Source organism: Thunnus albacares, chromosome 11, assembly GCF_914725855.1.
Source record: "Thunnus albacares chromosome 11, fThuAlb1.1, whole genome shotgun sequence".
Taxonomy (NCBI): Eukaryota; Metazoa; Chordata; class Actinopteri; order Scombriformes; family Scombridae; genus Thunnus; species Thunnus albacares.
This window is the reverse complement of record NC_058116.1, coordinates 27,315,577-27,342,443: the sequence shown is the minus strand read 5'-3', so window position 1 is coordinate 27,342,443 and position 26,867 is coordinate 27,315,577. Positions and strand designations below refer to the sequence as shown.

At 39.1% G+C, this 26,867-nt stretch overlaps 1 protein-coding gene across 1 annotated transcript; it reads right to left on the bottom strand.

The window, feature by feature from the left end:
* wdr75 (WD repeat domain 75) lies at positions 1-25,214 on the bottom strand. Its single transcript, XM_044366049.1, has 21 exons — positions 25,050-25,214; positions 23,810-23,939; positions 22,529-22,594; positions 21,008-21,107; positions 19,568-19,692; positions 18,564-18,634; positions 18,212-18,328; positions 17,230-17,318; positions 16,576-16,734; positions 14,661-14,720; positions 13,302-13,417; positions 12,881-13,056; positions 11,670-11,827; positions 9,585-9,765; positions 6,824-6,918; positions 6,576-6,671; positions 5,905-6,074; positions 2,759-2,818; positions 1,210-1,356; positions 978-1,069; positions 1-589 (listed from the first exon to the last, which is right to left on the bottom strand). Exons 1-21 carry the CDS (start codon positions 25,133-25,135, stop codon positions 370-372), a joined length of 2,514 nt encoding a protein of 837 aa, XP_044221984.1. The 5' UTR covers positions 25,136-25,214; the 3' UTR covers positions 1-369.
* Positions 25,215-26,867: the final 1,653 nt, after the last annotated feature.

Genomic DNA, 26,867 nt, shown 5'->3' with positions numbered 1-26,867 from the left:
TGTGACTCAAGAGAAGATTTATAACAATGACCCCGAAACATGACACAAGACTTTAAAACTGCTGCTCACACACTTTCCTCATGAAACATAACAGTTTTACAGAGAAAAATGTTATTTTCATTCACACTGATATAGATTTGTCAGATGAACAAAACAATACTGTTGTGAAAAGGACAAATACTTTACTATCAAGTATTTTCTGTTAACATATTTGCACAGGTTTGACACTTTTTTTTTGCTTCTGTATTTTTTTATCCAAATGAGATCCACTGTTGTAAAACAATAAAACATAAAAAAAAAATCCATGGTGGATGGTCACACTTCCTATAAGCACTGTATCTCTGCAAGTGTCTTTTTACACGATCATGTTTAGCAGTCCAGGACGCTGCTGAGCCAGCTGTGGTCGAGTTTCTTCACCCTCCTCAGCTCTCTGACCTGAGCTTTTGTCAGAGGGGGGGCTGCAGACTCCGCTGCTTGGCCTCCAACTGACGCCTGCTTCGGTCTCGAGGTACTGGACTCCATTTCCTCCTCTGAATCCTCTTCCTCTTTCTCGCTCTCCATTTCCTCCTCCGCATGTTGTTTTTCCTCCCTGAGGCCACAAAGGCACACATCGGGGGGGAAAAAAAAAAAAAAAAAAAAGTTTAGCGTGACTTGATATCTTTTCAGAGACCAGAAAATAGAAACTCCACATTTTCCGATGTTGACTATTTTAGTTTTCAAGTTGCTGAGTCATGTGAGACCCTGTGTGAACCAGCAGCGTTTTGTCAACTCACACTGACACTATCTCGACCCTCGATGATGAAGTTAGTCAAACAAAAACACATGGAAAAGGGAACAAACGGTAAACGGACTGCATTTATATAGCACATAGTCTTCTGACCACTCAAAGCGCTTTACACTACATGCCATACTACAAACATTCAGACATTTATTCAGATAACGTGTTGAATTTCAGGAAGTTTTCGAGGATAACTGACCTGGTGTCTGTGACGGAGATGAGCAGAGACTGTACGAACATGGAGCAGAGGAAAGAGGTGGAGGGCAGGACGTGTGCCGGCGTCTGCAGGAGCTGTCAGCAACAACAACAAAGTTTAAAGAGCTACAAACTAACAGGGACAAACTACGAATACATGTGTGTGTTTTCATCTTTCACTTAATGATCAATGAATCATTTTTAAAACATAATCCATGAAGGGTCAAACTACTGACCTCCTTGACAGCGACGGAGCCCTGAGGGAGCTGCTCTCGCTCAGCGGACAGGATGCTCAGCGAGTCTTGATTTTCCTCTTGTTGCTGCCGGTGTTTCCCCAGCAACAGGTAGAACGGCGTCATGGCGACGCTGTCATCAACCACGAGCTTGAATGGAGGAAAAAAAAAAAAAATCACAATCAATGTCAGGAAAAACAGGAAATGTATGTAAGTAAAGATTTATTCTTACAGCGCTTGTAAAGAGCTTGACGTTAAAAGCATTTAATTTATATTTACAGAATAACAAATAAAATGAAATTTTAAAAAGTGAGGGAATGTAAAGGCTGATTTACGGTGGGTTGCTCGACACTTTTGACAAATGTCACTCAACAGAAATTAAAGAGTCACATGACGTTTTCAATTTATGCTCCGGCGAAAGGTATCAGTCGTCTCCATGGTAACCAGACGCTATCCTCCAGCCGGCTTGTTCAGTTGCATTATATTATCCAGACTGGGACCAAAATATCAATAAGGAATGGTCACAATGGTCTCCATGGCGACGTTAGCAACACTACCCAATCACACTGTGTGACAAATATGATGGTGTCCAAAACATAACTTAATTTTCCAGGTGCGCGACATGAAAGGAAAGTGTCAAGCATCCCTTTTTTCTGTTGAAAATACATAATTTCTGTCAACCTTCCATAAATCAGCCTTTAGTGAGTTTTGAGGGTTTTTTTTGAGCTGGATAACCGGTTATTCAAGCCTCCTGCACTTCTTCTAGGTTCAAAATGCTGCTAATTGTCTTTTAACAGTCTGCAGACGAGCTACAGCTCCTTGACTGAGGTGAGAGTATAACGAGTTACGATAGTCGAGCCCCGAGGACAAAAAAAAAAAAAAAAAAAATTTCAAAAAGATAAATATTTTATCTTTGAGATATTTCGTAACTGTAACAAGCACAATTTCCTTAATGTGCACAGAGAAATCTGAAGAGTCAAAAGAGAAAACTGAATTCTCGTTTACTCTGCTGTTCTCAGGGCCGATCATCATCATCATCATCTCTGTTTTATCCTTTTTTTAAAAAATTTTTATGGTCACATTTGACAGACATGTACAGCAGTGTGTCGTCTACATAAAAACGACGAATTAAAAAGGCCCACGGTAGCATATAAATAGAGAATAAAACAGGCTCATGTCTCACATCAATAAAAATAAAAACAGTGTTCAGAGATATGATGGAAATAAAGCTTCAGCAGTGATTTTTATTTAATAGGAGGAACAAGACGGGACATCCGGATACTTTGTGAGAGAACAAGGAACTTCTGCAACTTTAGCCAAGCACAACAGACTGCATCTTCTCCATCAGCCTTTTTTCATTTTAGAAGAAAACATTTGAAGCAACAACTGAATACAGGCATCAGTCCAGCCTGCAGTTTTCAAACTATTAAATTTTATGTGCGGCTTTGCAAGCATGAGGAACGGCCAGATATCAGATATCAACTTCAATGTTTCTCAGAGTTCAGAAAATCTGCTTTAAACATGTTTGTTGGTGTACATGTGTGTGTTTTACCTGTTTGCTGGACGCCATCAGTCGCTCCTCTTCCGCCTTGGTGGTGAAGGTCATGAGGTCCTGAACAGGAGAGTCCACATCAGTCAGAAGAACACAACAGCACACACACAGTGTGCAAAATGTAACAATGGAGCAAAAGTCCTTTTTTATCAAATCAATGAATTAATCAATTACTTTATTTGTCCCTAAGTTGTGCAGCAGTGTAACAACACAGAGTAAAACCACAAATCACATGAACACAACAAATACACATACTATCTTCACGTGAACAGAAACATTTAAAAACAAGAAGTTACAACATAAAAAGAAGAAGAAATTTTTAAAATTCTGCAAATTGAAGCAAATTTGTAGCATTGACCAACTCCTCTGTACAAAAGGTCAGATTTCCTCAAGTTGTATCTCTAACCACTGAATCATGTGTTTAGATGACACTCAGGTGGATTTGATCTACTAATCAGAGGCTCGTTCTAGTAACTCAACATGCAGACGGTGTTTATCTGCTATAAATATGGCTGTGCATCAAGTTTCCAGTAGATCATTGCTCATTAGGTAGGGTTGTGATGGTGGCAAACATCAGAACTAAGCAGCATAAAGTCACGGCTAGACTAAAAGTTTCTAAAAAGGGGACGTCGCACGGAGCTCTAAAACGCTCTGCAAAAACCGGATCAGTTGTATCCAAAGCTCAGGTCAATACATCAAGCTTAGTTCCCCGAGAGATAGAAAAGCAACTTCCACACGGATACAGAGTTTGCTAAATAAAGAACACAAGACTCCAATCAGCAGAAGCCATGAGGAGGCTCACAAGAAGCTCTTTGGAACAATGTCAAAATCATGCTGAGGGAACATGGGTCATCAGGTTTCGCACACACTAGCGGAGTCTGTGCCAGCTCCACTGCATGCTGTCATTAAAGCAAAAAAAAAGGGGGACGAATCATGGCTAGACTGAAATTCACGTCCATTTTTCAAAGATTTAACTGAATCGTTAGGCTGATATTATCATTTGTAATGAAAGAAATAGTCAAGTAGACTTTTAGACCCTACTGTAAATACAAAAACATTAAATAAGTACAAAAGAAAGGAAAGTACACTAGTTAAAAGAATTTAAAACCAACTGCATCAATATAATTATATAAATATGTTTAAGGTGTCTAGATTTGGTCACATTTTCCTCTCAGAGTTAAGTAGAGAGTTGAGGAGGTGAAAGAGTTTTTGCTAACGAGACTCTAAGAGGAGAAGCAGAGGGTGAGATCTGATAACTCTGGATGTAAATGATGTGTGCGTCACCCTGAATGGACTCTGCTTTTATGGCGGCATTATGGATTTTATACAGCTCACTGTAACTACGATTATGGCATAACATTACACCGTTACATCATCATGTGATGTGGATGTCACGGCTGAGACATAAAACAGACTGAAAACTGGAACGAACTGTCTGAGTCCGTTTGGTTTTGCTGAATTCACATGTTTTCTAAACGCTGCAATTTCTGGTGTCATCACTTTTGGTTTTCATTAAAAGGATACGTTCACAGTTTTATCAAGTCTGTCTTGTTTTGATAAACTTTTCAATAAATGTTTCCACAGATGGAGGGCTGTGGATGTTTAGTTTTAGCTTTAGACGTATATAAAATATTCTGAGGTGGTTTTTCCACAAAAAAACTCAATTATCTTGTTAAAACCCTTAAAATTACTTCTACTCCTTCTTCTTTAATTAAAATCCAGAATCTATAAATATGCAAATATATTTCATTTCAGAAGTTGAACTGCTGGACACGAGATGGACAATTTACTCCACTGTAAAGTTTATTTTCAGTGTTTGTGAGCTGGAGGCTTCAAGTTTCCACATCACACTTGTCAAAGTTGAATACTGGACCAAGATTAGCTTCCAAACTAGTTGTGATGTCACAAATCTTGCTCGTAAGCCCGCCCCTTAAAAATCGTATTTTCAATGAGCTCAGAGAAACTTTCCACTTTCTGCAGATGTTTATAAAAAAAAACGGCCTTTTAGTGTCAAACTCTGCACAGTGAAGCTCAAACATCCAACTGAAGGATCAACTAGTAAAACGTGTTTTTATAGTGGAAGGAGACTTTAAATATCAGGGCCGGGGTTACGTGCAACGAGGGGAAAAATCAAAAGACATCTGATGTTTTTATAAATAACACAGTGATCCTGACTTGGCTAATCAGTAACAAACAGAACAGCATGTAAAAACCTGTAAGTGTAGCGCCCCCTTTGGACCAATCATTGTAACTCTACAAAAGGAAGATGACCAAATAAATCATAATCCAAAAGACAAAATATCACTGTCTGTGTTTGAGGTAGAAAATAAACATGAATTTGAATGATGGTGTATGAAAGAGCAGTGACCAACCTATCAGTATAACCAGTTTTACCAGTTTGAAACTGCCTCTGCCAGCCAATAAAAACTGTCCTACTTGTGTGTGTAGCTTCTCTGGATGAACACAGCAGTAAAGTAGTAAAGTCTACTCTTTGCTATTAAATAAAATCAGACATATCATGCACATTTCCAGGTCTATGTTTATGGGGCTCAACTGGAATATCTTTGCCTTATTTATATTATACTGGCCCTTTATGCAGCCCCTCAGTTCAGCCTCTGTCTGAAACAGGCTGTTTTAGCTCCTGTCTCTTTAAGCCCCGCCTCCAAATGAGCCCACTCTGTTCTGATTGGTCAGCTTCAGGAAGCTAACAGCAGACTTCCAACGGCTCTGGAGGCTACGTAAACAAATAATAGTAGTCGCATTTCACCTCTTTTCCTGTTCTTTACTCGAAATATAAACTTCTCAAATACATCCGTACATGTTCGAGCCTGAATTTGATTCGAAATGTGCGAGAGGACAACAAACAACAACCTGTGGAACAACCTTAGCAACAACCTTAGCAACAAAGACTACTAACAGACAGCATGTGTGAACAATCTGACATCACCACAAGGAGGAAGTAGAGGTAACGCTGCAAACAAAGCCCTGACTTTTGACTTGCAGTGAGCATTTTCACATACGTTCACCTCAAGTTTTGGAGCTTTGACCACTTCTAACATAGATATGTGACATTATAACAGTATTAAAATAACAGAATAAATCATAAAAAGCGAGATTTGTCCCCTTTAAACATCAAATGTGTTTACCATGTACTGAGTGAGGAAGTAGAGCTGGGAGCAGTTCAGCCATTGGCTGCTCTCCTCGCAGCTCTCCAGCATCTCGTCCCTCGGGGCAAAGACAGCGCGCGTCACTTTCCCCGAACACACGGCCTTCTGGGAAAACAGCGGCCGAGGCTCGCTGGGCTTAAAGACAAACACTGAAAATAAAAAGAGAGAGAAACATGAGAAGATTGATTCCTACAGATTAAGGATCTTAGCTGCTGGATCAGAACAAACATAAGCGTCAAAGCAGATTAATAATTCTGACAACGACACTAATGATATGTATTCTATAAGCTGCGGCACGTTGTTCACTGTCAAACCAGCGTTTCAACGTAAACTTCCTCTTTCACAACTTCAATAACTTTCAATTCTTGCACACGGGCAGCAGCTGCATCTCAGATCTAAAGACAAACCTCTGAACAGTTATTCATGGCTTTATATGGAGTGAAATATTTTGGAAAAAATCATAAAAATAAAATAAATCACTTGTCATTTTTAATAGTTATTTGATGTTTTCTGTAAACTCAAATGCTTTGCACAGTATTCCTACATATAGATACGGAAGAAATGTGATTTCCTGCAACTTTAAAGAGGTCTGATTCCAACTTGCAAATGTTAAAACTCATATTCGGGCTGCACGTGTGTTTAAATCTTACAGTCGGTGCATCCTTCCTGGAAGCAGAAGGCAGTGATGTTCTCAGAGACGGGGTCGGCCAGCAGCAGGCTGACGTCCATGGAGGTGCTCCACTCCACTGCCAGAGCAGGAAAGCAGACAGAAGAAGAAGAAGAAGAAGAGGGAGAAAAAAGAAAAGGGGAAGGATACGTATAGTTATATACTTGATGAAACCGAAAATATACACTTAAACAAAACGCATGCAGCTGCAAATATGAATTTTTAGCTTACAGGAGCAGGTGAGCAGATTCCAGCAGCAGAGCAGGTTCTTCGTTGTAGTTCCCAGCAGATATTTGGAGCAGCTCAGTCGCCCAAAACAAAGATCCCTAGTGGAGGAAAAAAAAAAAGTCTAATTTATTTTCCTGTCGCTGTAAAGAATCCCCCTAAAGAACCACCAGCTCCTTACACAACACATATTTCACAGGATTAGCTTTTTTTCTGCTTTGGGGGCTTCGATTGGGAACATGTAAGCACCCACCAAGAATAAATCAGTACCAGTCAGCCTTTCTGACTTTAAACTGCTGCTGCATGAACAAACATATCATTCATAAATGACTTATATTGACAAAAAATGTAAATGTGAAGTAGTTTCACAGCACTCGGTGGGTGAACCAAGCATGACTAACGTCTGAAGTTTCATGTAAAGAGTCTGAAGTTGGTTGAAGTTCGAGGTCAAGCAAATCACCAGGCTCTACGCATCCATAGGTGGGAGTTATGTAAGGGGCACCGGGCAGCTGTCAAAACAGCAGACCATTAACGTCTCCCAAGTTTTCCCTCCTTTCAACTCTGAAGTCTTATTATTATTATTATTACGAATAGATTCCCACCGTCAGCTCCCCCAAACTACACAGGAAATGTCTGCTCATTTGAAGAGGTTTTTCTGAGTATGATTGAGTTTTTTGAGGGGAAAAGGCAGCGTGCCAGATACGGAAATTAGTTCAGACAAGCAGAAGGAACACAAATAAGTGTCTGACCAGCACCTTTTCTAGTGTTATTGAATGACTCTTTAAAAAAAAAAGAAGAAGTCTCTTGATTGTTAAAATCTTTATGTTCCTTCTGCTGGTTCCTTTATTTTAACCCTTATATAGCATTAATACTCTGAGGCTTCACTGTATCCCTCATAATTAGTCTCTCTACCAAGTGTCTGAACAACACATCTTTTTTTCATTCATAAATACTCATCAGACAATAAATAAATAGCTGATTATATTTTAATCTTTCAGAGACTATGTATTCTTTAGGTTGTGCACTATTTGTTTATGGAGAGAAAACATTCACAATCGCACTTTATTATAGTTCTATGTAACATAAAATAAGAGAATTTAACATCCATCATGATTTCAATAAACAATTTGAGTGGTGATTTTTGAAATTTTTGAATAAATATGAGTCAAAGTTAACCCAAAACACTTTTGTATGAACAAAAATGCACAAAAAACTGAGATATTTCCATTTTTTTACATATTTTGGTCACTTTAGCAGTTTTCACTGCTCTCAAATGTATATAAAAAAAAAAAAATGGCCGAAGGGTGAATTTTATGTCATCTTTCTATATTTTGCTTGCTGAATGCTGAGTTTGTGTTGTGGTGCTTATTTCCAAAAAAAAAAGTGGTACAGAAACTAGCAACTGAAGTTTCGCGTCCTCAGTGACCTGTGGGGCCCCTTCTTGAGCAGAGGGGACATTTGCCAACATTTCTGAGACTCGAGCAACGTTGCGAAACTGCAGCCTGTTCCTGCCGTCAACCGGCCGACAGGCAGCACTTCTTCTCGGTTACATCCTCTGAGAAACAACACTCCTGGACCTCTGCCAGAACGGCGACAAGGTCGTTTAACTGTTCATGGTCGTCCACTGCTGCGGAGACTTGACAGCGAATAAACGGTCCTCTGTTACTGGTCTTTGTACAGTTTCTACTTACCAGTGTTGGACAGACTAATGAGCATTTTACAGATATTAATGTTGTGAAGATACAGTTTGGTGATGGTTTTCTTTCTCTCACTTTTAACAAGTCACAAGTTATTAAAGTGTTTGCACAGACTGTCTTTCTCTCTCTGCTAATAAGCACTTGATGATCTTTTGCTGGATGATGTTGCTATACAGCGTATGAATCAGTGTTTGGTGAATGCCTGCTGTAGATCATTGTCTGTTAACATCAACGTGTGCCAAAACAGATTCTGAAAGTTAAAAATAGAAGATTGGAATGTGATGAGCGTGCAGCTTTCTCCTCGATCGTTTATCAGCCTGCACAGAGAGATTGCAAATGAAAAACTATATATTTATCTAAATCTACACCTCTGCCTCTGCTTTAAGAAACAGTTTCACACTTTGGGAATAACATTTATTCTCTTGCTGAGAGGTAGATGAACAGATTGATATCACTATCACGTCTGTACGGTAGATATGAAGCCAGCAGGTGGTTAGCTTAGCTTAGCACAAAAGGCAACAAAATCCACCTATCAACACCTCTAAAGCTCACAAATTAACACGTTAGATCTCGTCTGTTAAACCCATACAAAAGGGACTATTTCTTGGCCGGGACTAGCAACTTCCTGCAGTCCCCTTTGGTTGCCTGGCAACGGCTCAGGGCCAGGAAATAGTCTGGCACACCCCCCCCCCCCCCTCCCCCCACCCCGCTCATTTTTGCACTTTGGTTTAACATATTATTTAGTGAGCCAGGTTAGCTGTTTCCAGTCTTTATGCTAAGCTAAGCTACTTAGCTAATGGCTCCAACTTCATATTTAGTGTGCAGACATGAGTGCTGTTGATCTTCTCATCTAAGCAAGAAAAGTGAATAAAACTTAAATCTTAACATAAACAGCTGTTCAAGAAGGTGGCTAACTAAAAAAACAAAATAAAAGAATGTGAGCAAGCATTCAATGATCATTTTCACTACTTAAAACTGCTGCAAACATAATATAAACTCAGTCCTACAAGTATTAATGTTCGACACACACACCCCTACTGAATGTGTGGGTATTTGTGTGCTGCTCTGACCTGATAGCTCCCGGCGGCTGGGACAGAGTTGTCAGGAGCTCCCAGGAGGCCGGGCTCCACACAGTCACCACCTCCTGAAAGCTGACGGCCAACAGAGAGCCATCGGCTGAGAAACAGCAGCATTCAGGCGCCAGGCTGTGATAGGCTCCGACGAAATCACACGACCAGGATGGACCTTCATCTGCAAGCCAGGTCGAGAGGAAAAAGAGAGAGAGAGAGAGAGGGAGACAGACACCAAGAGTTCTGGATTACATAATGAATAATAATACATTTAATTTGTGCCGCACTTGTCATTCATGGCGAAACTCAGCGTGCTACAGTATTAACACAGAACATAAAGAAAATAGCAATATAAGTTAAGATGAAAAAGCCTTCCTGAATAGAAAGGGTTTTTTTAAAAGAGTCTAGGGTCTGAGCTGCCCTCAGTTGGTTAGTGAGGTGCAGCAGAGCAGAAGACTTGATCCCCCACGGTGCATAGCTTAATACCGGGGGCCCAGACGAGCAAGCTGCCGGCAGATCTGAGAGAGCTGGTGGAGGTTTGTAGTATGATCGGTTTCTGTAGGTAGGGAGGTGCATATCTGGTGATGGGTTTGCATGTGAGTAGCAGGACTTTGTGGTCAATCCTGAAGGAGGCAGGGAGCCAGTGCATTGAGAACAGAATTGGTGTTATATGTTGGTGTTTTCACACTCATCAGGATCCTGGCAGCGTTGTTGTGATGTGTACCGGAGCTTCTGGAAGCTCCTGCCAGGGATCCCTGTGAGGAGCCTTGAGGAGATAAAGGCAAGTTTCTCTGCATCTGACAGGGTTTACAGATGTTTTTTGAGAGGTTTTGCATAGTCAAGTCAGCTGAGGGTCAAACCAAACCCCCAGATTAGTGACTGAGGAGGAAAGGGGGATGGTCCTGGCCGTCAAAGGTGTGAAGTGCCAATAAGAAGAGGATGTAACAGGACGTTTGTTGCTCATCCAGGCCTTTATCTCCTTCAGACAGGTGCTGAAGCGTGACATGGCTTCATAAGGGCTCGGGGCAGTTTTGATGTACAGCTGGATATCATCAGCATAGCAATGAAAAGACATCCCATGTCTGCTGGGGGGAGCGTGTAGAGGGTTAACAGGATGGGGCCGAGAACCGATCCTTGCGGAACACCACAGGTGACAGGGAGCGATCTAGACCTGCACCCCCCCCCCCCCCCCCCCAACTGAGACATACTTCATCCTACCAGAAAGGCAGGACTGAGTATCATCGATTAATCGTTCCATCTCTACAAAAATGAAATGCAGAACTTTAAATCACATGCCAACTTGCAGAAACGCTTGCTCATGTCTATGTACCAAACCAGTCTGTGACATGGCAGAGTGCACTATCAGCTCACAGAGAGCTTCCCGTTTGCTTTTTAGGAGTTATTTTGAGGAAGTGAGGGAGTTGTTGTTTTTTTTTTTATTGAATGACAACTTGAAAATCCTGTTAAAGCTGACATTGCATGTTCATATAGCATCTTAATCATCTTTATTTATTATAGTTTCCTATTAAAACTATTCCTTGACCTTATGATGGGGGCAGTAATGTAACTGGTGTATGCCCCTAAATCACCAGCACCAAGTTGTGGCCTGTTCTGTGAAAAAAAAAAAAAAAACAACCTCTTAATCTATAAAATCAGTGTCGGGTTTACCTGAAACTCCACTAGGAGTTGCGGTAGTGCACAGTATTAAAAGTATAAGAGAAGTCCATGAATAAAATCCTAGTGTAGGGCTGTGCTGAGTCCACGTGTCTGGCCTCGGTATCAGTGTCAAATGTTATAAAGAGAGCAGACAGATTCACAAAGCAGGTGCAGCCACAGCTGATCTACTCAAATCTCAGGATTACACACACAGTGATGCATGTCTAAAGTGAGAATTAATCGGTACATATAATGTCCGAACAACAAAAAAAAAACAAAACAATGAGGTAAAGACGACACTGAGCCAAAAACCTACTAAACAACAAGGTCACAACAAATTAAATAAGGTCAGTAAATGTTGTTGCACTGCTTAACTAAACTCCACCTGTTGGTCGACCGGACTGGCAGAAACCGAGCTAGACTGCTTACCCTCTGTGTGGGCTGGGGCGGCCAGCTGCCAGGCTTTGAAGTGCCCGTCTTTGCTGGCGGAGACCAGCATGGTGGTCTGGCTGTCGGCAGCGTGGCAAAAGCACATGGCTGTAATCCGGGCCTCGTGGGGGGCCGAGATGGTCGTGTTCAGCACAAAACTGCAGGTGATAGGAAAAGCATGTTACAGGGTTGTGGTTGGAGATCAAGGAAAAAAAAAAACAAAAAAAAAAAATCACTATTTAGCATACGTTCCTATTACATAATGGAACAAAAACACTACTAGATTACATTATTTTCATTTCATGTAATCCTGTTTATCTTGAAGCTTCCCACCTCTCCTGCACAGGCTTCTGTTTGCTTTAAATTCATATATATCACAGTATATGTAGGTGTAAGTACATCAGAATATATGCAAATATATCTTTTATATAATAATTGTATTTTTGTGCTTCCTCCAGTGAGCTGACTTCTTAACCGTCATGTAAACCAGAAAGCTGCTTAAACATAATTAGGGAAGAAACCCGGTTGTCTCAGGTAGATTTCTCTTGGCAAACACGTAAACATATAGCTGGGTGTCCAAACAGTTTTGTTTTTTGTTTTACAAGTACACACATGCAGAGTAACAGACTGCAGACTGAGGAAATAACAGCGTGGAGCAGCTGGATGAAATAAATCATTACACGCAGCAATGCGCCCTCATATTCACAATTATTCCGTCCAGATTTCAACTAAAAGTAAAACAAAGAAGCCTGTAGACGTATAAATAAGTCGGTTTTCACTGCTGTGAATATTTGAACATTGATTTGTTAAATTCAGGCACTTTCTCGCTCTGAAAGGAATTTAAAAAAAGCAGCTTTTTCTATCACTAATAAAGTTTCAAATCAGTTAGACATGATGCCAAAATAAGATCAGGGGTAGAGGAGAAATCTGGTTGCTGATGAGCTGCATGTATACTTAGATTTACAGTAACCTGGTTACTACAGTGCATGTAAACTTCATTCATTCAAACCTTTATTTAGACAGGTTGGACCATGTTGAGCAACGTCTCTTTCACAAGGACACCTTGATTACAATACAAATATAAAATATACAAAACAATAAACATAATCGGCAAATATGAACCTTCGTAACCTACTTTCTCTGAGTAAACTGGTCACTTCGGTGCATGTAAACATACTGATTTAAACTAAATAAAAAGTATAAACAGATACCTCTGTGTTTGTTCATCGAATGCCCACAGTTTTAAATTCAGCTCCAGCTCAGCTGCTTTCTGTTTTCTTTCTTCGACCGTTGCCAGCCAGTTGCCAGAGGCATCGAAAGCCGCCTTCACCACCTCGAACTGCTGCAGGCCCGACTCATGAATGTACTCCTGCTGTACAATGTCCAGCTGTGGGAAACACACAAGTTGGCCCAAGAATTTGGCTATTAAGGCAAATTTACACCGAGTTGTTGTGGTTGTTGGCAGTATTTTTAAAGTTTGTGTTGGAACTTTCTGTTCTTAAAACTACTCGCATCGGTTTTTAATTCAAATAAGTTGTTTCCAAGTGCTCATAATCGTATTTATGCACAAATGACAATAAAAGCCTCCACAAACATAGTTTTTTTTTGTTTGGTTTATGTGTGATATCTTACATTGAACAGCAGTTTGTCTCTTTGGAGCGAGTAAAACTGCAGGTGGCCCGGTTTCCCGTTCAGCACCAGGGCTTTGCTGCGTGGATCCACCATCAGGTCTGATCTGACACTTTCTCCTGAACAAGGACAGAGAGAGAGAGAGAGAGAGAGGAAAAAAAAAAAAAAAAAAAGAAGAGAGAGAATCAATTGCTGCATTCAGGTCTGATTAAGAGGAAGTCGTCCAAAGTCAACAACGTTTTCCTTCCCACAGGTGGAGACGGCTGCCAGCTACCTTAACTGAACGGGAGCGGTTCGTTAGGACGTGTTTTGACACATTTAAAAAGCATAAATCTGTGTCAAACAAGGATGAAATCTTGCTTTTTTTTATTTTGATATACCATATGTAGACAGACAAGTTTGATGCAAAGGGACAGAGAGGCGCAAATGTTCAGAAATCTGCATCATCAATGTACACTGGAGTGATTGTGTGACTGTAGACCATACATTTTTTTTTTTTTTTCCCAGGAAGTGAATCTGCTGAGACGTATAAAAATACGAAAAAACATAAAGATAATCTGCATGTCACAGCATTCACAGGCTGTAATGCAGCAGGGGCGCGACCGTCAGTTTCTTTTCCTGATTTGGAGCCATGACCGATGTTATTTTAACTTTTAGTGGTTTTTATCCTGCGTCATGCTTATATTTCATGCATAACACATTGTTTCCTGTGCTGTTCACTTTTTTTTTTTGTGTGTGTTTGTGCATGTTTAAAAATGTCATATGTCAGCTGTTTTACGGCAGTTCTTGTTAAATGTAAGATTTCCCTGCGACTGATATGATGGTTCAAACAGTGTTAAGACCTTTATTATTTGATTTAACACTGCTTAAATTAAATTATGGATACAATTCTCTGCAAAATGTACTGCAAACTTTTAACCTGGAGTCTATTTTGTGACGTCTCTGATTGTTTCTGATGCTGTATGTGTGTTTGTTCGTCCGGCTATGTGCGTTGTAGGTCGTTTCCCTTTTTGTTATATATCAGTCTATGCTCGTTTTCCTTTTGTCTGCTGGACTCAGATAAAAGATCTTGATCTTAATTAAATAAAAAGGTTAGAGTTGTAGCTTTCTTGGCATAAATGAAGATTGCACATAAAAGTGGTAACAGCTGATTCTCATGCAAGTTTTTTTATTCCAGACTAAAAAAAAAAAGTTTTTCTTCCTTTGATTTGTTTTCTAAATGTCGGTGAACACATTTCATTAGTTACAGAGATATTTCTAATCACAGTGAACACAACCTAAGTGACTGAATAGTTAACAAATCTAAGTGTTATTGACGAGCCCGTACAGCATGTTTGTAATCCAGCTACAGTCTGTACTCACCTTTGACCAGACCCTGAATGACCGCCGACACTTTCACACAACTCTGGATGATCGTGATTTCTAGAGCAAAAGAAGAGAACAGAGATTAGTTACTGCAGCTTTTAATTAATCCTGAAATCAAGTCTGTATAAACATTCCACAGCTGCAGATATTACTGCGAGCACCTTTCTCATCTGTCAGAGGAAAGATCTGATGTACGAAATGTGCGAGTTTAAAGTTTGAGGAGTTTAAACTAAGCGGAGAACAAAGTGTATTAAAAATACTGAAAACCAGAAATAACTAGTTTCCACCAGTGGAAACTAGATGTCGACTCCAAAAAAGATTAAGTACACAAACTACAGTGGTGTTTGAATGTTTGTGAACAGTTTAGATTTTTTTCTACTTTTGCATAAATATGACCTAAAACATGATCAGAAGTCCTAAAACTAGATAAATAGAACCCAGTTAAACAAACGAGACAAAAACATTAAACTTATTCATTTATTTATTGAGGAAATTTATCCAATCTTACATATTTGTGGGAGGTGAAAGTATGTGAATCCTTGCTTTCAATAAGTGGTGTGGCCCCCCTTTTTGCAGCGAGCAATGACTTCCAACTAAACGTTTCCGGTAGCTGTTTATCAACCCTGCACATTGGCTCGGAGTCCGTTCCTCCTTACAGAACAGTCTCAACTCAGGGATGTTGCTTGGCGACCACCGAGCTGCTCACTTCAGGTCCTTTCACAGCATTTCTATACGTCAGGACTTTGACTCGGCCGATCAAAAACATTATCTTTCTTCTGCTCTAACCGTTCTTTGGTAGAACGACTTGTGTGTTTCGCGTCGTTGTCTTGCTGCATGACCCACTTTCTGTTGAGCTTCAGTTGACGTTTTCCTGTAGAATTTGCTGCTTCAGCTCTGAACTCAAAGCTCCTTCAATGATTGCGAGCCGTTCTGGTCCAGAGGCAACAAAACAGGCCCAAACCATGATACCGCCATCATTGTTGTGCTGGAAGGCAGCGTTTGCTCGTCGCCAAACATAACGCGTCATATTCAAACCAAAAAAGTTCAATTTTGGTCTCATCCATCCACAGAACATTTTTCCCCAAACAGCCTTCTGGCTTATCAACGTGGTCTTTAGACGAGCAGTAATGTTCTTTTTGGAGAGAACTGGCTTTTTTCCTCACAACTCTGCCATGAAAACCATTTACGTCCAACGTTCTCCTGATGATGGACTCATGAACATCAACTGTAGCCGCTGCAAGAGAGGCTTTTAATTTCCCTTTGGACTATTACACGCCTGCTCCTGGTGTGATCTTTGGTGTTCGACCCCTCCTGAGGAGGCAACAATAGTGTTGGATGTTTTCTATTTGTACATGATCTGCCTGACAGTCGACTGGTTGAGTTCAAACTCTTTAGAAATGGTTTTTTAACCTTTTCCAGCTTGGTGAGCATCAACAACTCTTCTTCTAAGGTCCTCAGACATCTCCTTTGTTTGACCCATGACACACTTACACAAACCTGTGTTGTGAAGTTCAGACTTTGACAGTGAAGACTCAGATTTCTCTTCTTTAAATAAGGCAGAATCACTCTTGATTATCATCCTATTGATTGAAACACCAAACTCTAATTTCCCTTTGAAATGAATTGATAATCCTAGAGGTTCACATACTTTTGCAACACACAAATATGTAACATTGGATCATTTTCCTCAATAAACAAATTAACAAGCGTAAGTTTTTTGTCTCACTTGTTTAACTGATGTATCTTTATCTAGTTTTAGGGCTTGAATGAACATCTGATCATGTTTTAGTTCATATTTATGCAGAAACTTTCAAGCAGCTCTGTATTTCCACTATTACTGTTATTTTCCAGCAGCTTGTAATTGTTCGTTGTGTTTAATCCGAGGGTACGGTACAGGTTTACAGCTTCTTACTGTTGTCTGCGTGTGAGGTACAGAACAGAGCTCCGTCAGGTGACACAGCGATGTGTGTGATGGTGGCGCCCAGGCGGGGCAGGAAGTCCCGCTGGCTCTCTTGATTGTATCTCCACTGGACGAGCACCGACTCCACGCCTCCGCTCAGCAGGTTGGTTCCTGGTAGAGCAAAGCAGAGAGAGAGATGGAGAGGCGGGACAGTGATGTCGGGCACAGAAACCCTTCTGAAGGACTGGTAGACATTTAATACACTGTGGGACACCCAGGCTCTACTGCAATGTATGACAAACATATTTCAATTCACACTAACACTGCAACTAACGACTATTTACATCCTTGATTAATCTGCAGATTATTTTCTTATTAATTGATTCATCTATAAAATGTCAAAATATCATGAAAAGTGCCTGTTAGTTTCCCAGAATTAAATGAGACAAATTTAAACGACCAACAGTCCAAAAACGAAAATATAATCAGTTTATTATCATGTTTAACAAATAAAGTATAAATCACATCACATTGGCTTATAAAACCAGCCAATGTTTGGTATTAAAACCATTATTCTATTATCAAAACAGTTGCCGAATGATTGTCTGTTTAGCAGCTCTAATTAACTCAGACGTCAGCTGTAAACAGGTGATGACGTGTTTGTACCTTCTGGGGTGAAGCGCAGCGAGCTGACGGCGCTGTGGTGCCAGTGAAGAGTCGAGTACGTGTACTCCTTCTTGTGGTTAAAGTTTCTCCTGGAAGGACAAACGGAAATATAAAGTTTCTCCTCAACACCTGATATTTATACATGAACGTGTAAGATTCTCCATCTGCAACACACCTGAAGATTTGTTAAACTCAGACGATAACGAATCTCTCTCCTCACTGTTTTATTAGCAAAGATCAGCGGTAAACAAATAGGTAGCAGCTTTTTAGCCGACAGTCTCTGCTTAAAATAACAAACCGTGACGGCAGATTACAACAAATATTGTTAATTAACAAAAACTGTCACTGTTCTCTGATTAATATGCTCTCTGCTGCTGGCATCTGTATCCAGATGAAGATTATTTGTGACGTCACTGTACAACCGCCAGACGATCGTGTGTTTTTTTTGTAGTTCAACAGGGACCAACAGAAATAATCTCCCAGTTCAAACTTAATGATTTGATTCATATCACATCAACATTTAATCTGATCGGTTTAATCGATCTGAATCAGGACCTCAGATACAAGAATACAGACATAGAATATGTTGCTCATCTCATTATCAGGTTGTGAGCCTTAATTAGACATAAACTCTACTGTTACTTCCTATAAAATGTAATTAGACATCTTTGAGTTGTACTCATTGTTTGTACAACTACACTGGTTTCTGCTGAGAGGTAAAAATATTGAGATTCAAATTTAATAAAACTCTGTCGAACCCCATGCTCGCTTTACGAAGAAAAAGAACAGAATAAATAAGCTGAAATAGTGAAATAAGAAGGTTACAGAACAATAATAAACGTTTCTGTCACATCATCTGCTGGGAGGGATGTTCAATGGTGCAGCTATCAGCAGAATAAACGCAGGACACGTGAGCGGCACATGTTTAGACTAAACGGGAGCGAGCGTGCACGCTTCAAGGCCGTGTGGTTACGACACTCACCACAAGCGAATCTTTCCGTCCGCGTGGCCCGTGGCGATGCAGTCGTCTTGCGGGTGACAGGCGACGCATGTGAATGTGTTCTTGCCTCCCTTCTTGTTGTCTTCTTTGAGGGAAAACCTTTAAAAAAAAAAAAATCAGACATACAGTGTTAACGGCCGTCCTGCTGACTCATGACCTCGGTCACGTATATGTTGCAACGTCTTGTGTCTAATAAAGCAGAAATGTTTTGTGGTTTTGCGTGTAATTTAAAGCTGTCAGAGGTTTGTGGTTTTACTGAAAAGTTGGTGACAAAAATGGGTGAAATGATGAAACTGATGTTTAATAAAAGTATCATCTCCACACTGTGACTCACCTGTATGACTTCTGCTTCTTGAAGAAATAGCTCTCCAGCTGCAAACCTTTAGCTGAGGCGATAAATTCCCCCTGTGAGGATGAGAACGTTTTATCACACGGGTCAGGAAGGCTACAATCAAAGTGTATTTCAAACCTGTTCTTGAGACATTTACACAAGAATTAAACCTACAATAACTGGTTTTATGGCCATTTGTTGGCAGCAGAAACAATATGTAACCTTTTAAGTTGATATGTTGAACCTGTTAGCAAACATATTTCCTCATCCAGCAGTTATAGAGAAACATTATTACACATTTGGAGTCGTGTTTCTGTCCAATATTCTCTCTCTTTAAGCTCTGGTTTTGGTCTCTACCAATTCCTGAGGGAGATATGTGGCTCTTGAGATGCTAAATGCTCCACTTTGTTCACCAGTTAGTTTGCTGTTGCTCTACATTAACTGTGTCTGTTTGTCGTTTGCTGCTGAGCAGGTAGTGTACAGCTGCTTTTTAGAGCTTCTTCCTCTGTAAAACATGCTATGAGAGCGCTGAGACTGAACCGAAACAGTGAAGTTGCAGCCTGACAGCTGAACAATGAGCTGAAACTCACTATAAAGCTCCGTAAAGCCGAGAGGAACTGCAGAGTCTCTGATAATTCTCATCACTACAAGAGACTCGCAAATTACACGCTGTCATTTCATAACTTGTTATTAAAAAAGTATGGATTATAGCCGCTTTAAGAATGAATTTTGAGTGGGTTTCATCCATCATCTAACACCCAGGAGGGAACTTTACACATTCAGAAGGCTTTAATTTCAGAGCTTTGATACTCAAACTGCGGTTCATTAGAGGTTTTCTGAAGACAGACAGATAGTTTGAATTGACACCCAACAATTACTGTTTCCTCACATCAGTTTATGTTTTCATGGCAGCAAACAAACTAAGTGGATGATTCACATTTAGGAAAGTGAGAGTTCCAGATGTGCGTTGGTGACAGTGGCGGCGGCGGAGGCGGAGGCGTACGTACCCCTCTGCCGAAGGCGATGGCCTCCGGGTTGGAGCTGACGTCGCTGAGCACGGCAGAAAACTCTCGGGCCTCCACCAGCTGATCTCCACTCTGAGGCAGATGTACCGCCACCAGCTGGAACAGCTCTACACACACACACACACACACACACACACACACACACACACAAAGGCAAACATCAGCCTGTTTGACATTCTTACCCAGTGACCTTTTACACAGTTTCTAACTACACACATGTTTAAGCGATTTTTTTGTCTCTGGCGGCTCCTAGTGGTCGTTTTAAAAAGCACCTCTCTGATCCGCCTGGGAGATATTAGAATAAACGGGTTGAAAGCAACACATTTTTACCTGCATTACCATTATTTTAACAAACAAAAACCTCAAACTTCAGATTAACTTCAACAGATGTTAAATGAACAAAAACATTCTGCACATATAAACTTTTACATTCTACCATCTGCAGGTGATATTTAATTATAAATGTAAAATATTCGAGCTGTGAGTTTACAAGAGAGAACAAACAGGCTCATGAATGTGTTTAAACATTCAGTGACATTAAATTACTGCAGAGAAACACTGAGACCCGGGAGAATCCAGACAACACATACAATGATTGATTATCACTAGACTGAAGCTAAAACTTTCCTTTAAAGTAGGACTGTAGCTAACAGTTACTTTTGATTAATCTGAAGATTGTTTTCTCAGTTAATCGTTTAGTCTCTAAAACTGTGGAAAATGTCCGCTATAGTTTTATAGTTTTATAGTCCAAGATGAATTGTCTGTTTTGTTCGACCAACAGTCCAAAACCCAAAAATATTCAATTTAGCAAATCCTCACTAACGACTGGCTGGAAGTGTCATAAAAATGACATGAAATGATTAATCGATTCTCAAAACAGCTGCTGATTATTTTTTATGTTTTTAATGTTTACAGTTAGCATGCTAACTAGCATCGCTCTGCAGGTTGATACTTTTTCAGCATTATTATTGATGACTTCTGCTTTGGCTCCATGTAACTCAGTCAGGAAGTTCATGGCTCTACTTGCTTTAGATTTTAGTTCAGACCTCAATGAAATCATGAAACAAACATTAAAATCAATACATTTACAGCAGCTGAAGAAACACTTTAGATCAGAGGATGAATTTATCCTGTCAAAGCACATCCTGACTGTCTTTTCCTTTCCTTTATTTATACAGAAAGATCTCTTATTCATAGACGCCCTGATTACAATACAACTATCAAATATAAGAAACAATCAGCAAATATAAAAAGCAAATATGAACAGATAAGAATAAGCAATATCATATAAAAGCTATATATAAAGGCACATAACATGAAATATGTTAACAACATATATGCAAAGTTAAAGCTCAATTAAAACTCACACATTCACACTGTTAAACAAACAGTCACAGCAATCAGACAATATGTCAAACCTACCGGATCTTTTGTCAGTTAGCACGGGGGTAACGATGAAGATGACTCCCTCATGGTTTGCTGAGGCGTAGATGGAGTAAATCGGGCATCCAATGACATAAGTCTGGAAGAGATCAAACAGCTGTCAGACATCAGAGAAACAACACAAACAAACTAACTAGTCCTTCAGTACGTTAAGTTACACTCACAGCTCACAGGAGGCTATAAATATCTAATCAATCTCCTCATCTCATGACATCTGTCACCATCAGGGCTGCAACTATTATTATCAGTTAATCTGTGTGTTGTGGATATTTTGAGCGATGGTCAGCACCTCAGTGGAGAAAAGAAGACACGAGCCTTTCATGTCTTAAAGCTGAAAAAGTTTATTGAAGTATTTGATCAAGGAGAAACTGAAATAGAGAACAACTAGGATGCTGTCTCTTTCCGTTCCGAGTCTTTATCAGCCTACAATATGAACAATTAGTCTAATTGGTTCACTAGTTTCTAAACAAGGAACTGCATTTTACTCGTGTCAGTTCAGGTCACGTTGCATTAAACTTCAGGTCACTTTCAGCACATTCTGGTTTCACATTCCACCTATCTGTGTTATCTAGGAAAGCCTCCTCTGACCTCGGTGACCATGGTGATGCTGATTACTCTCTATCAGAGGGGTTTCTGCTTTCCCCAAAACATCACAGACAGCTGGAGTCTCGAGGAGAGGAGAGGAGAGGATGTCTCCTTCCTGCTTAAGAATTACACTGTGACCTCAAGACCCAGACCCAATGTAACCCAATCTGTAACCCCTAAAGATGGAAAATTCCACAACACTGTGGATTTTCTCCATTAAAATTCCAAATTCCTTTTTTCTTCCGACCAACAGTCCAGAAACCCAATAATAATAATAATAATATCTGTGTTATTATTCTATATGACAACAACAAGCATCTGAGCTGAAAACCAAAGAATGTTTGACTTTTTTGCTTGAAAAGTGACTGAAACTATTAATTATAACTATAAATTAAACTAATTAAATTAATTAAAGCTGATTCATTGTCTTCCAATACACTAATTGATTAATGATTACAGCTATAGTCACCATGGATACTAATTAATACCTTAAATCATTCAGCTGTTCAGAATGTACATCCTTTAATTCATTGGTGTGCATGTTGGTTTAATACAAATTTAAAAAAGTGACGTTTTCTTTTACTTTATTTCGTGTTCTGTGATTTTAAACTCAGCATTAAAAGGTTGTTTTATGAAAGTGTAGCTATAGATTTATATTTATGATCAGAATAATATTTTAAACAGTAGCAAGCAGGAACATTTTTGACGCTTCCTTCTTTGTGCAGAATGACAACTTTCTGCAACCATTTCACCGTCCAGTCAACACTTACTGGTTTGGGACAGAACTTAAAATGGAAAAACCGCCCTCACACACTAACGTGTAAACAGAGGTGGAGCAGATACAGAGAGAGTCTGTTGGGGGGCAGCAGGTTCAGCTGAACCAGAATGACTGTAAACAGTTGAACCAGTCTGTACCTTAATGAGAATCCCGTCTGTGAAGTCCCAAAGGCGGACAGTGCCATCTGCTGAGCAAGAGTAGACCTGCAACAACACAGAGGAAGAAATAAGAAATGTGACAATAAAATACAAATATAAACAACGAGCTGAAACAACTGAAGCACCTGAACACACGCTGATCATATGAAGAGTAAAACAGTTATAAAACAGACACCTACAACACAAAGATAATATATATTTAATATGTTGCAGACCTGCAACTGACAGTTACTCTCAAGTCAGATTCATTTTATTTATACAGCCAAATATCACATATTTGCCTCAAAGGGTTTTATTACATACGAAACTTAAGACAACAAACTCCCAAAAGATTCTGTAACAAGGTGAAAAACAGAAGAAAGAGAAACAGAGGAGTGATTCCTCTTCCAGGACAAACAGACATGTAAAAGATGTCCATCAATGTCTTTTACAACCAACAGTCCAGAAACCCAAAATATTACAGTTACAGTCACACAAAGCAAAGAAAAGCATCGTCTTGAACCGGCATATATTTGGCATTTTTATGATTAATCAGTTACTTAATTTTCTGCTTATCAACTAATCGTTGCAGCTGTAAAGTGTTGTAAATGAAACAAAAACAGATTAAGAGCTGCGAGTAACAATTATGTTCATTAGCAATTAATCTACAGATTTTTTTTGATTAATTAAGTCTAATAAAATAAAGAAAAGTAATGAAAAACTAGTCGTGAGTTTCCCAGAGACAAAGATGATTCTTCAAATATCTTGTTTTGTTCGACCAACAATCAAAAATGATTTTTGGTGTTTTTTGCTTGAAAAATCACAGACGACTGATGATTATTTTCATTATCAATTAATCTGTTGATTATTTTCTCTATTAATTGATTAGTTGTTTGGTCCATAAAATGCCAGAAAACTGTGAAAAATGTGGATCACAGAGCTTCAAATGTCTTCTTTTGTCTCAACCAACAGTATTCAGTTTACTGTCACAAAGGACTAAAAACTGACTCCAAACAAACTAACTTATCAAGATAGTTGGAGCTCAATTTAATAGTTGGCAACTAATCAATTAATCGACTAATCTTTGCAGCTCTAGACAGGATATCAAGCTGAAAGATACTTATCTGATATGATATTTAACAATCTAATTTAGGAGAGACACCAAGCAAACAGAAACATCATGAAATTAGACAGAAAACACACATATATACATTTTCAAGCAATTTTGTGAGTAAATTACAGCTGTACACTTTAACCAACTGTGTGGTGAGACGACTGTACCTGCAGGTGGTTGGAGGGTTTGAGCAGCACACCTGTGACCAGGTCTGTGTGACCCCGCAGGTCGTGGATACACTCCTCTGTGGAGGTGCTGAACACCTTCACACATTCTCCTGAGGCGCATAGCAGGAACCTGCAGCAGCACAAAACACATGTTTTCAGTGGTGGAAGAAGTGCTCAGATACTACTACAGTAACAGTACATAAGTATTATGAGCTTGATGTAGTTAAAGTATTGCAGTAAAAGTAGTGGTTTGGTCCCTCTGACTGATATATTGTTATATATGACATCATTAGATTATTAATACTGAAGCATCAGTGTTAGAGCAGCATGTTACTGTTGTAGCTGCTGGAGGTGGAGCTAGTTTCAACTACTTTATATACAGTTAGCTAGTTTAGTCCAGTGGTTCCCAACCTAGGGGTCGGGCCCCTCCAAAGGGTCAGCAGATAAATCTGAGGGGTGGTGAGATGATTAATGAGAGAGGAAAGAAGGAAAAACAAAGTTCTGATACACAAATCTGTTTTCAGTTTTTGGACTTTTTCTCTAATCTTTGATTTTTGGTAAAATATTGGATCATTTGAACATTTATTAAAATGAAAGCATGTGAGAAGTTTAGAGGGGAAAATCACTATTTGGTGGAGCTGTTAACAACTCATAGACATGTGAAATGTGACCCCGACTACACACTACTTTTTGTAAGACGTCAAAAGACAAAAAGGTTGGAAACCACTGGTTTCATCTTTAACAATGTGTTGTATTTTAAAAGCTTGTTATATTATCCATTGTGTCAAATCTTCATCTGAAAAGTAACTAAAGCTGTCAAATAAATGTAGTGGAGTAGAAAGTACAATATTTCCCTCCGAAATGTAGTGGAGTGGAAGTATAAAGTAGCATCATATGGAAAAACTCAAAGCACAAGTACTTCGAGATTGTACTTAAGTAGAGTAACGTTACATGTGTAAATGTACTTGGTTACTTTGCACCACTGCATCTTTTAGGCTACAAATCGCAGTTGAGGCACTCAAACGTGGTTATGTTTAGTCGGTATGAATGTTATTAAATTATCTTAACAGATAATTGTCGCAGAGGTGAAACAAACTGGGGATATTTTATGTAAACAGCAGCAGTAAGTTTCCTAGCAGCTAAATGCTAACGGCTAACAGCTAGCGCCGGCTTTAGCTCTCCGGCTAATAACGTCTTCCAAACAATATTAAACATTATCGGACTGAAAACACACACTCACTTCGAGTCGGTGGTGATGACAGGCTCCCTGAAGTTTATTTTACTGCCACCTCGGTGAACCACGCGGATGTCCCCGTGTTCAACCATGTTTTCACTTGGTTCAACTTTCACCTCTGACCTCTGCCTCCGCTTCCTCTTCTTCTTCTTCGCTCCTTTATAAGCGGCTGTTGGTGAGGCAGCTTATATCGCCCCCTACTGGACTGGAGTGGTGACTAGTAAATTACCATTTACTGTGTAAAAAAATAAAGAAATTAAATTATTTCTGGTAAATATGTGTCTTTGAAGCAGTTAATTAAACGGCTATACGCTCATTCATTCACTGATTATAAATCATTATACATTACGGACTACATTCCACTTATGGACATTAATTAATTAGTGAATACACTATATTAATGTCAAATCTCATAATTCTTTATTTGCACATCTATAATTTTTGATCTAACATGGCACGTTACATTAAAACAATTTGTATTACTATAACTATTATAATTGTTGTTGTTATTATTATTAGCACACCACATATACTGTTATACATTTTTTAAATTGTAAATTTCTTTCTTTCTTTTTTATATTATTTAAAATTACTTCATCTTGTGTATATTTTGACTGTTATGCACAACAACACGTGCAAACCTACTAGCAATAAACCTGTTTCTGATTAAAATAGCACGTGATCAAGTGATTCTTGTTGTTTACAGTGTGTTTGTTCCTCTTTTTAGTGTCTCTGTGAATCGAGTCATGTATGTCCCGACATTAAACAGGCCATGTGACAGACCTCCATTTTGTCAGCATCAGGAATAAAATGTGGACAGAATTACATAAATATTCACAATTTAATGTTTGACAAATGTTTAAACACGTGGGAGTTCTGAATAAGGCTCATTTTCAATAAATTTCACGCTCAAACATGAAAAAAAAAACATTTAATCTTTGCAGCAAAACATAAATGACGCTTTTTATCAGTTGCTTTGGTACAATCTGTAATTGTTTGGAAAACTTTCTGTTTATTATTCTTATTATTATTGGTGGGACTGCTGTGCAATGACTAAACCTCCCGTCTGCACCCATGTTATCGAGGGTAAAACATCTCAAGCCAGAGCTCCTTTATTTTAAGGAATACATAAACATAAAACACATCAGAGTCTTCAGTAAAGCCTCGTGCTTCTAACAGAACAAAAAATATTTCGATAGGACTTATAGTTCTGGAGTTACAAGCATATATTTGAGAACTGGTTTTTGGCTTAGAAGCAGTGTGTGTAGAGTCCAAAAAACAGTACCTTCTCTTTTTATTTTATGTTTTATTTATATTTAAAACATGTGTATGTTATTGTTTTGTTATTAAAAACAAACTGCCCTGCTATAGCATGTTTAATTAATTATTCTAATTATTAATTAATAATTAATCTAATTATTGATAGATTTGGGGATTGCTGATCATTGCTGGTAGTTGCATTAGATATTGGTATAAAGCTTTAATAATCAGCTGATAATGTGATAAAGTCAATAATGTGCACGTGCAATGTTGTTAAATCCATTTAAATGGACACACACACCGACCTGTTGACTTCTCTATGAAATGTCCTGATCACATAAGAGAAAAGATAAATACGATGCATGAGTCTATAATGTTAATGTTTATTAAATTAACATCTTTATTTTCACCTCACTAATAAGCTCCAATAAACCTCATAAAACAACTTTAGTCATGTTTGCTGTGACGTATTTTTTTTCCGAAACTATTACCGACATAAGATTAATCTCTTCCTCTCTCACAAAGTAAACTCAGTGTGTGTGTGTGTGTGTGTGTGTGTTTGTG